At 38.0% G+C, this 12,600-nt stretch overlaps 1 protein-coding gene across 1 annotated transcript; it reads left to right on the top strand.

Annotated features, from left to right (window-relative positions):
• The first annotated feature begins 632 nt into the window (after positions 1-632).
• On the top strand, positions 633-12,586 carry LOC121369376 (cell wall protein DAN4-like). The gene is made up of 11 exons (XM_041494435.1): positions 633-811; positions 1,702-1,759; positions 2,726-2,768; positions 4,274-4,381; positions 5,298-5,404; positions 5,637-5,730; positions 5,970-6,025; positions 6,557-6,919; positions 7,391-7,529; positions 8,615-8,666; positions 9,107-12,586. The coding sequence occupies exons 2-11, from the start codon at positions 1,735-1,737 to the stop codon at positions 10,013-10,015; spliced, it is 1,896 nt and encodes a 631-aa protein (XP_041350369.1). The 5' UTR covers positions 633-811; positions 1,702-1,734; the 3' UTR covers positions 10,016-12,586.
• Positions 12,587-12,600: the final 14 nt, after the last annotated feature.

Below are 12,600 nucleotides of genomic sequence, written 5' to 3'. Positions count from 1 at the left end.
AATGTAACCTCTGAGATAATGTAACCTCTTCCACCTCTGCTGATGACGTGACGTAGCCCGACGGTAAAGCGCTCGCCTGATGCACGGTCGGTTAAGGATCGACCCCGGTCGGTGGGCTACCGACTTGGTCGGGCTGCTGGTGCTCCCTTGCACCTGCCTCCTCCCCCCCCCCCCCCCCACCCAACCTTTCCTGTCATGGACGGAGGAGCCGGCCAAGGCCGGCTCTTGTGCCCATGACAGGCGTGCGCTACAACAGCTTGTTCTATATGTGCACGTAAAACCCTCTGACCTGACATGACACTGTAAGAAAAATATGTTTTTGCCTCAATGGATGTTGGGGAGGGGGTCGTTCGGACCCCCCCCCCCCCCCCCCCCCCAGTTTACCCCATGTCTAGTTATTTCAGATTAGTTACAACCCTATTGTATACATTAATTCATTTATAGATGCGCCTTTAACGAGGGTGGTATTTGTGTTGCGTGCACATATGTCTGGTGTTCAGTAGTAAAAACGTAACATCGTCTGGACTATCGACTGCGGTAACGACACGCTTCGCACATTTCCGTGACGTGACGCCGTCGTGCTACAACCGAGTCCGGCGGTATGGCGGTTACACCAACATGTGAGTCGCTCACACTCCGCTCTCCGTGTGTTTGACCAAGTGGACACGACGAGAGACATTTCACATCCTCATTCCGCGCTTATACCACCAGGAGCCGGTTCACTGGAACCTACTTGAGAGTCAGCTCCCGGACGAGGGGTAGGAGTCTGGCAAAACCAACACACAGACCGCATTATATTGCATACACTTCTGTGAGTTATGTTTGTTTATATTTGTTTCTAAATGGATTCTGTACAGTGTATTTATGTACGGTGTGTCTAATTAGTGTTATTACTTATTTAATGTGCAGATGCATTGTATGGTATTCATGTTTAAAAGTCGGGTTTTTGATTGAAGTTGTAATTTCTTGACATTTTATTATGTGCAATTTTACTCTACGTATTTAACTTTTATCACCAAACACTGCATAATCTACAATTTTCATTTCTTATCTGAATGAGACATAAATGATCAGCTGAGGTGTTCTTACTTGTCAGCCATTCTAAAGATTCACTAAGATGCGTTTCAAAAACGTATTTACAAAAACACAGTATCATCAGAATTCTAACGCGTCATACGTTCACACAGAGACAATGTGTTGAGTTTTGTTGGGTGTGCGTGAGTGTGTGTTCTGGCATACTTTCATCAGAGAACTGTTCAAGCACGCCTAGTACTTGTTCGTGGATATACAACCTCTGGCTTGGCCGGAATGTTCTGTCCAAGACAGGGTTGAGTTTTTGAAAACAGTCAAATTAAAACAAGCACAAGCATACTGTGTGTACAGAGAAAAACACACACACACAGCTAGAGACGGTAAGTTTCAGAGGTACCACACCATGTTTTTACAGGCTGTGTACCATTAACAATAGCATCCAGTGTTGTTTGAGATGGTAATACATCATTATTTTGTAAAAAAGAAAATCATACCCACTGCCACAGTGATATATCAATTGTCAAAGAATATTTTATTTTGAAGAACACATAAAAATATAATACTTATGACTTTTTAATGACTAATAATATATCATTGATAATTTCAACATTTATACGTATTTGATTTTGAAAAGGAATAAAACTGATTTTCATCTTTGTTTATTTTCAGGTTTTAAAAATAATTTGCCTGGTTGACTTTACTATGGAGCTTCGTTTAATCCTCACTGGTAAGTTTTTATAATGAACCATATTAGCACTGTACACTAGCCATAACATTTTACTGCAGTGTAAACACAACATCAATATGCACATCATTTTCTAAGAAGGAATCAAACCGTTTTCTTTGAAACCTACTATACAAAGCAGGCCCGTAGACCTTATGTAATAACTGATTAAAGGGACATTCCCGAGTTTGTTGCATTGTAAGATGTTTCCACTAATAAAATATTTCTACGATTAAACTTACATATTAAATATGTTTTCTTCTTTAGAATATCAGTGTCTGTATATTCAATGTGTTTCTGGTCGTCTTAATATTTGTAAGAAGCCAAACTGGATTTTGTCTTCAAATAATTTCGTACGTACGAAAACATCCTTTTTAGGAAATAAAATAAAATTTACCTAGTACAAATATTAGAACAATCAGAAACATGTTTAATATGCAGCCACTAATATTTTATGCAGAAAAATATATTTGATATGTAATTACAATCATTAAAAAGTCTTGGTTAGTCGATAACATCTTAAAAATTGCAGCAAACTCAGGAATGTCCCTTTAAGACATTTGTTGGTAGGAGGAACATACCCGCAGAGCCCTTTTTATCAGATAACTGAGATATCGTCGTACGAATGTTACATGTTAGAAACGAAAAGGAATATTTGTTTACCAATAAAATAGCAAGTTAATTTTAAGCACTTTTCTATAGACAGGACCGTACATATCATAGCCTTTGGTATACTAGCCATAAGGTACTGGTTAGGACGGGATAAAACCCGTGTCCACCGGGGGCGATTGATCCTGCGACCCACTGCATGTCAAGCGATCGCCCCATCACATATATTGTTCTACACCTCGTACCGTATTTATAAATGATGGGTCGAGAGATTCACAGAGGTGAGTTAATATTACATACATCCTACTGTGTTAGATAGCTGCAGCTTATAACATACATGTAACACTTTATTTATTTCAGTTTATGGTTTCTTATCTTTGCCACGGATACAAGCTGACGAATTGTAAGTAAACACTAGTAGTAGTAGTAAGAAACATACCTACCTGAATTAGCGTAGTGGTTAAACATTGGTCTTATGGCTGGAAGATATTGGGTTCGCATTCAAGTACTGCTATCCACCCAGCACGCGTATCAACGGTTCATAAATGCACGCCCCCCCCCCCCCCCCACACACACACACACTCTCTGTCTCTCTGTCTCTCTGTCTCTCTCTCTCTCTCTTACTGTGTGTGTATGTGTATATGTTACCACTAATTAATCACTAACAGACGGATAGCTTACTGTGTGTCCAGGACAGCGTACTTGAATCTTACTTGAATATAACTACACAAATTAAATGAATAAATGACTTCGTTGTTCTGAAATGCTGTCGGAATAACAACCCAAACTTGCTCAAAAACATTACTATTGTTAAACATTACTATTGAAGTTAAATCATTGTTGGAAATAGTTTTAATGTTTTCCAATAAAAACGCTTACACGAAAACAAAGTCTCATTTCTGTATTAGCCTAAGTCTAGCGAAGATTTATGCAGTCGTAACGTGACCAAAAACAAAAATAAATTATTTATAAATTGCACAAAACGCAATAAGAATTATGGTAATACCGCTTGTTTCAACATAATTTTTGTCCCAAACACTAGCAGTGAAATTGTCTTCATTTGCGTAATAATGAAGTTATTTAAATAATATGACCTTGCTTCTATGACTAAACTGATAATAGAAACTTCTTAATTTAACATGTAAAGAAATAAACAAATTTCCGCCCAGGAACTTGGGATTTTTGCGCTAATAGTAGACGTCGTTTGTTTAGAAGTTTGGTAAACATCCGCACAGTGGAATTTATTTCGGTGACAAGTGGATAGAGCCGGGCACAGAGACAATGTGAAAGTCGGCAGGATGGAATTACGGCGCTGTTTATTGTTCTGTGTGTCGAGATATTCCGAGAAAGTAATCTTGTCAACACAGACCAGCCGCGCAGTGTTTAGTGACGATGAGAATAGTTAGGGCATACTAGCAGACACCTTTCTCTCACCTAGATATTACTGATTGGTATCGTTGTTTACCGTTACAAAGAGTATACATGCGTAACGACATATGATCTTAGCACGCTGTTCACATCTATAACATGTATCGAACATATTGATTTCTACTCGCAATCTTAGAGATGACTAAATCATAGATTATAATAAAAACGAATTATTAGTGTATAGGGACCTAGTGATTATTATTTCCATTATGTATTTTTGGGCCCATCGTTGTGTTTTGAGGGAAGTATTATGTATTTCTAGGGATCTATTGTTATGTAAATATGGTGAATTAATATGTAGAAATTTATGATGGTCTATGGTTGTGTAGGCCGATTTAGAGTCCAATCTGTAATTTTATGGATCCAACGCAATGTATTTCTAGGGATGTATTGTTGTACAAGTCTAGGAATCTATTAATTGTGTATTTCTAGTTATGTAGTGTGTGTTTTATTAAATACCAGATCTGTTGTGTATTTTAGGGACCTACATTACGGAGAATCGTACCACCTGACTGTGTGTTGTACTCACCTGACCGGGCACCGTGCTCGGAACACTAACTGTTGTCTCGATCAAGAGGCGGACCCGTGGTATATATTATTAGTTTGTTTTGTTATATATATATATATATACATTGTATAAACCCTTTGAAAGTAAATACTAGTTTCACTATTGTAATTATTGGTGTTCGTTAAACATAGTGTATAGTCCGTTTACGTCAAACGTAAAACAATAAATTGGCATGTATAATAACATATTTGACCTACTATACCTCGTTCAAGCAATTTCTGTCAATAATTCCATCATGTCTTGACGTGAAAAGAAAAGGAAAAGGGTTTTGAAAGAACTAAAATGTTCTATTTGTATATGCAATCTGTAAACACATTGTCAACATGTAGAATATAAACACTCACGCACATTCACGATGTCGTCTGCTTATGGAGTTTGACATTGTTATTTCCAATTTATTTTAATCGATGATACTTATAAAACGGTTCTTCCATTAGTAGAGACATATTAGAAAACTATTAGTTTCAAATATAGAGTGTTGTGGGATAAACTAATCACGAAAATATAATCTGAAACTCCAAGATTAGACACCATTCTTACTATAGGTTAGTGTCGCTGTTTTATTTATAAATTAACAAATGATTTTGCAAACTGGACTTAAAAATATAACTGAAAGTGGTATTATTGATAAAATGTTTTCAATTGTTGCTGGTACGAGGTATGTTTTAAATTATGGTTAGCTTGAATAACATTAAAAGTAGGTGAATGTTAAAAAGGTTAATAACAATTCAGATGCAACTGCCTACCTTGACTGCCTTGTTGATGCAAACAGATTTCAGAAGAAAATCCATCTTTTGTTGTTGTGTCTGTGATGAGTGTTTGCATGTAAGAATACGGCAGATATTTAAACATGTTAAGAAAGTCTACAATGTTGTATCTGTGTCTGTTTAAACCTGTCATAAAATTCTACAATTCTCTATCGATGTCTGTTCGTAGGGGCATCTGTTCCGCCGTCTGTCAGGTAGAACGGTTAAATCTGCGGGCGCCACTAAGAAACACGACTCTCCGAGCTACCATCCCAGTCAAAGACAACGAGTACCAAGGTAGAATGATCTTACTATATTCTTTATTTCTTTGACTGTCTCTGTACTTGTCTGTATTTTATGAATTCTAATTTTCATTGTTATTCATGATTGTCTACATGCGGTTTTGCGATAGAGCGCTCGGCAGACAATGTATCGTCCTTGATGGAATCGATTTTTGCTTTAATCCACACAATCTGTACTTCAATATGTTGTCTTTATACTGTATTGAGTTTTTGTTTGTTTATTTCAGTTCTGAACGTGACGGTGCAGGCTGCAGTGCGGTACATCAATATATCTGTGGAGATGGAGTGGTTGGCCAGACCTGCTGGCAAATGTACACAGAGGTACACACCACATGCCAATACACCAACCAAACCAAGCAACCAACTAACCAACTAACCAACAGACATGCAAAAACAAGAGCAACAAAACAGACAAAACAACCAATAAATAAGCAAACAAAATGAATAGACAGACAAACATAACAGTTGAAATACAAAAATATGATAATAACAACATTTGACGACAGGAGTTTGGATGTCCTGTGATTATTTATTAATGTATTATTTAATTCGTGTTTCAGAGACCTGTGTGAGTTCAGTGAGTGTGTTAAGAAAGATCCAGACAATGCCACGAAATGTAAGCATGTCTCAAGTTAGTTATTTTTCACAAATATATATAGTTTTTTCTAATCAACAAAACGTTCAACGACAACAACAATAACAACAACAACAACAACAACAGAAATACCGGTCAATTAACTATTAAATCAAAGAAAGTAGATTGCCTAGGTTACGATAATTCTGTAACTGATGATATGTCCCAGGTATAAAACAGTTTGGCTGCAGTGTACATATGATATCCAGAATATTTGTTCAATCCGAACCTTAATGAACGTTAGTGATAGTGATAAGATCAGTTTTAGATTAGGAATAATTGTCCCAGCACCTCAGCATCCTATGACAAGTCGACAAATCACCAATGTCGTAATCGCATTCGTCGAATTGGCAAAGGTCTCCGTTAGAAATGATGCAGTCTTTTTTTCTACACAAACATTTTATGCCCCTTGTCAACTTGTAAACTATTTATTTACAATATTTTCTTTACCATGATGGAAGTAGATAAACCGAAGACCAATACACGTAACTCTTCTTGTCTTCACTGCTTCAGGTGTAGCTGATCTAGTCACCCTCATCCAGTTCCAGAAAGATCGTCTGCTGAAGGCGGCCATGAAACCGGAAGTGACAAACTCGATTGCAGCAGCAGGAGCGCGAACTGTCAACTTCCAGGCAGCTGATGTGTCGACAAGTGATCCGCCGACAGTTGACGTTACTTCATCAACAACCATGTCAACATCTGTGACGTCACATCCTGTTTTGGAACCCACAAGTACAACGTCAGTGTTCAAGGATTTCATGAACACAGAATCTACGTCAACTCAAGATACATCATCTTTGAACAGTTCCACGACAACAACTACAACTACTACAACAACACTCAGTGACCTCATGATTGAAACAGCTTTTGAAGAAGGTAAATATATGTTAAAACGAGCAGTCCAAAGATATTTATTAATTTGAGTATTGCTCTCGAAGAATTGCATCCAAATAATTTGATTTTCTACTATTTTATGAATTTATATTATTGCAAAATTCAATAAAAATTACCGACAGGTTAACACGTGACGTCACAGTTTGAATATGAATTGCATTTTTATACTGACAAGAAACTGCACGATGCATATTTTAATAGTGAAATGTGGCATTTTCAACTTTGTGGCTTTTCCAGACATGATCACTAAGAATTAAAAAAAAGAAGCCTCCCAAATGAATGCACGATACTGGCACCTATCACACCATGCGTTTGGTCAGTGTGAAACAACCTATAGTTTAGTTTTGGGTTTGACACGTGCTATTTGTGAATATTACAGTTACACGGACTGCTAATTGTGCAGGCCAACCAAATGCCGTAGGTTTCATATTAACGAAGTCGTCTCTGTTTCAGACGAAGACGAGTCTAGCCGTGACCTGCGTTCAGCAATTTACTCGGTAAACTTTGTCGTGGGTTCGGTGTTCGGTCTGATCGGCGGAGCTGTGCTTACCGCCGTCATCATCTTCCTGTGCTGGGTCAGAGCGGGAAACAGGTACACACACCTTTACTGACACGTCACTGTTGGTAGTACTAAACCAAATAACTTCCGGCTGGGTCAAAGTTCGAGGTGCACCCAGCTTTTCATAGAGAAGTGAACACCATAAGTCCTGTGATTGGTTATAAATGCGAGTGTGTTGGTTGTAAAAATAATTAGTTTCATCTGGGCTAAAAATGTATGCAATTTTATTTCATCTAGTACCACTGTGTCAAGTAGCCTTGTGCTTGGAACATGTATGGGGTACCTGTAAAAAAAAGTACTCAAATTTTGTGCGGAACTAGGGTAGTCATAGACGCTACCCGTTATCTCTGAAATGAGCAGCTTGACACCCACTTTTTTGTGATTCACTTTAAGGGTGAGGGGTGGTAGTATTTATATCCGTGGCGTTTATGTCGATTGATACGTTGCAGGTAGGTGTTTTAGCCACATATGTTACTATTGTCGTCTATGGGATTTGATTTGGTAGTATACACCCTGTTAGACATCATGTGCTGGGTCAGAGCGGAAAACAGGTACACACACCTTTACAGACACGTCACTGTTAGACATCCTGTGCTGGGTCAGAGCGGAAAACAGGTACACACACCTTTACTGACACGTCACTGTTAGACATCCTGTGCTGGGTCAGAGCGGGAAACAAGTACACACACCTTTACTGACACGTCACTGTTAGACATCCTGTGCTGGGTCAGAGCAGGAAACAGGTACACACACCTTTACAGACACGTCACTGTTAGACAGTAAAACGCATTGAACACACCACAGGAGTCATGGAAGACTTGAGACTTCACCTACAAGAACTTTGTACCAGATCATTGAGCAGCAAACTATGCTGCTGTGATTATTGTGTTTCCAGTTCTTTGAGGAGCATAGACAAATAGATGAAACCAAATACACTACATTAATATACTTTGAGGAGCGTAGACAAATAGATGAAACCAAATACTATACATTAATATACTTTGAGGAGCGTAGACAAATAGATGAAACCAAATACACTACATTAATATACTTTGAGGAATGTGGCCAAATAAGTGAAAGTAAAATACACTATATTATTAATTTTGTTTTACTTTTAGGAGTTCGAAGCGAGATTCTAAAGTGAGATGTGAAGTGGTTCCAGCACACAAGGTATGTAAGCTACATTTGAAAACATATGTCTACGATGATTTACAACTCAATGTTGCAATGTTATGTGAAATACCTTCGAATCACAGGACTTTTGTAATTCAAGTTTGTGTTGCTTTAGCATATATTGTTGTTAATTCTAGATATACGATTATCATAGGAGTCGGGATATGTCAGAAATTTGGGTGTGGGTCATTTACTAATTTGCCTTTCAACTATGGCGGTAGTAACGTATATTGTGATCAAATCAGCTTGAATGTTGGGAGGGGTTTTGCCACCAGGACCTCAGCTTCTGATGCCTATAAGTGTGGTTATTCTGGTATAAAATACCTAACATTAAAAACTGTGAGAAAATACAGCCGTAATGATTAAAACAAGCATTTTCCATTTATTACCACCACCACCATTTTGCCTCTTTCTGACGTCACTATTTAAAATTTCAGGTCCAGCCTATGGCGAACCCGTTTTACTCGATGTCTGTTCCTGACATCATCGGAATGGTCTCGGACGGCCAACCGACCCTGGAGTCGGTCTACGCCCAGATCGGTCCAGTAGACACACTCACCACCCAAGACTCAGACAGCAACACCGAGGACGTCATCTCCAGCAGCTACAACACACTGGGCTACCCGTCAACAACGACAGCTACAACAGCAGCGTGCCATATGTATAACCGACTCGACCGTTTCTTGCATGAAGGTACTTGCACTTCAAAGGGAGATTCAGACAGACCGTCCACTGATTATGGCACGATAGACCGGGAAGGAGTTCAGTCTGTGCTGCGGGAGAAGGATGTGGATGGTTACTATCACTGTGTAGATACTCCTCGACACACTGCTGCCAGTCAAAGCGATAGTTGTACAGCTGTTTCCATTGTTACACAACCAGCTGTTCCCATCATTGCACAGTCAGCTGTTCCCACAAAGACAGAGACACCGGGCGGTGCCGAGGAGTATTCTCGCGTTCACATTCGTCACCAGAGTCCACAGTTCTCAGACAGACAGTCAGCTAACAGGACACCCACTTCTACTGGACACCACTCGTCTGGCTATACCAATGTTCCCAGTGAAAACCCAAGTGCTGCTGAAGCTGGCGTTGTTCAGGGAGACTCTTCGCGCGGACATCAACATCGGACTGGAGACAGGACAAGTGGAGTAGTGGTGCGTCCAGTCCTTCATTCCACTAACCTGTGTCCAAACAGTATCCCGCGCAGCTCAGTACACAGAATAGTGAACCCAGGAGGTGAGACTGCAGCATGTTATAACTATAATGACAATAATAGCCACTGCATTCCACAAAACAGAGTGCTGTATTTTGTTCTGGAACGTGAAGATGACCACACAGATGTATGATGAGAAACAGGTACAGCACCAGATGACCACACAGATGTATGGTGAGAAACAGGCACAGCACCAGATGACCACACAGATGTATGATGAAAAACAGGTACAGCGCCAGATGACCACACAGATGTATGATAAGAAACAGGCACAGTACCAGATGACCACACAGATGTATGGTGAAAAACAGGTACAGCGCCAGATGACCACACAGATGTATGATAAGAAACAGGCACAGTACCAGATGACCACACAGATGTATGGTGAGAAACAGGCACAGCACCAGATGACCACACAGATGTATGATGAAAAACAGGTACAGTACCAGATGACCACACAGATGTATGGTGAGAAACAGGCACAGCACCAGATGACCACACAGAAGTATGATGAAAAACAGGTACAGCGCCAGATGACCACACAGATGTATGATGAGAAACAGGTACAGCACCAGACAGTACACATCAGTTCGTATCTCTTTAACATCATTTTCGTTTTACACAGAACATCTTTTCAATTTGTCATAGACATCCATTTCAATTGATGATGATATCCTGGAAGTTTTGCGATAAACTTTGTGATAGACATAACCTTTTGAATTTTATGAGGATCCTTGTTTTCATTGTGATGAACATCCTTCACGATTTGTGATGTACAACCTTTTCACTGGATTGTAGACATACTAATTACGTTATTTTGTGTAGTGTTTCCAGTTTGTGATGTACAACCTTTTCACTGGATTGTAGACAGACTAATTACGTTATTTTGTGTATTGTTTCCAGTTTGTGATGTACAACCTTTTCACTGAATTGTAGACATACTAATTACGTTATTTTGTGTATTGTTTCCAGTTTGTGATGTACAACCTTTTCACTGAATTGTAGACATACTAATTACGTTATTTTGTGTAGTGTTTCCAGTTTGTGATGTACAACCTTTTCACTGAATTGTAGACATACTAATTACGTTATTTTGTGTAGTGTTTCCAGTTTGTGATGTACAACCTTTTCACTGAATTGTAGACATACTAATTACGTTATTTTGTGTAGTGTTTCCAGTTTGTGATGTACAACCTTTTCACTGAATTGTAGACATACTAATTACGTTATTTTGTGTATTGTTTTCAGTTTGTGATGTACAGCCTTTTCACTGGATTGTAGACATACTAATTACGTTATTTTGTGTAGTGTTTCCAGTTTGTGATGTACAACCTTTTCACTGGATTGTAGACATACTAATTACGTTATTTTGTGTAGTGTTTCCAGTTTGTGACGTACAACCTTTTCACTGGATTGTAGACATACTAATTACGTTATTTTGTGTAGTGTTTCCAGTTTGTGATGTACAACCTTTTCACTGGATTGTAGACAGACTAATTACGTTATTTTGTGTATTGTTTCCAGTTTGTGATGTACAACCTTTTCACTGAATTGTAGACAGACTAATTACGTTATTTTGTGTAGTGTTTCCAGTTTGTGATGTACAACCTTTTCACTGGATTGTAGACAGACTAATTACGTTATTTTGTGTAGTGTTTCCAGTTTGTTATGGACCTTCTTTTCAGTTTGTGATGGACATCCTTTTCAGTTTGTGATTAACCGAGAATACTGTGTATAAAAGTTCTATTACAAGGCAAAGGACATCGTGTATATAAATGTTTACATACTACTAATAGTCTGCTTTATATAGGAGCATTCTAACTGTAATATCAATGCACAAACATAACCAAACCTAGCTTGACCTTATTACTGACCTTGTTTAACTGTGATTTAGCTTTCTTCTTCTTTTCCAGAAGATGCCAATAGTATGACAACAAAGTATTGAGACCTGTAACTCTTCAAAGTGGACACAAGTACAATAAAACTAATAATTTACACCAAATAGCAGAATTAACAAAATATAGAATATCATGTCATATAATTTCCATTATTCTTAGTATAATATATTTAATATAACGTGTGATTTGTTCACATGTTCAATAGAGTACACATTACATAAATATCTTTATTAGATAGTAAAGTCTACAAGTACAAATCCATGAAGCAGTAAAAATCGTATATTTCCAAGTCCAGTAATGATATTTTCTATATACATGTACTTATGTGATCATGTATACACGTGGAACTTATTATACTGCCATTTTTTTGTAAGCTAATTTAGCACAATATATATATTAACAAAAGGTTTGTTAATTCACAAAAATTTCCACAGAACGTCGTCAATGTTGAAGACGTGCACCATATATAATTGTCCACAAACATTCGACAGTGTGCTGTTCTTTGTAAAAAGAGTTGTCGTTCCTTGGTATGGAAGAAAGAAAAGGAATAAATTCATTTTGTAGATTTGTACACCAGTTTATAATGTTAAGTATATATTACGTGTATAAACTTAATATTACTCGTTTTACAAGGCTTATTTTATCGGTCACATAGTGAAGTTTACAGCAATATCCTATATATTTACACTTCATTTTTCACATTAGAATTTGACAAAATATATGTCAAATGTTTCAGTATGTGTCAAGACATGTTTTGATGTTATGTAGTCGAAAATAAACACTTCATAAATAAATCATGATATTAATTTCCTGTCTGTGT

Source organism: Gigantopelta aegis, chromosome 3 (assembly GCF_016097555.1).
Source record: "Gigantopelta aegis isolate Gae_Host chromosome 3, Gae_host_genome, whole genome shotgun sequence".
NCBI classification, from domain to species: Eukaryota; Metazoa; Mollusca; class Gastropoda; order Neomphalida; family Peltospiridae; genus Gigantopelta; species Gigantopelta aegis.
This window is presented reverse-complemented; position numbering and strand designations above follow the sequence as displayed.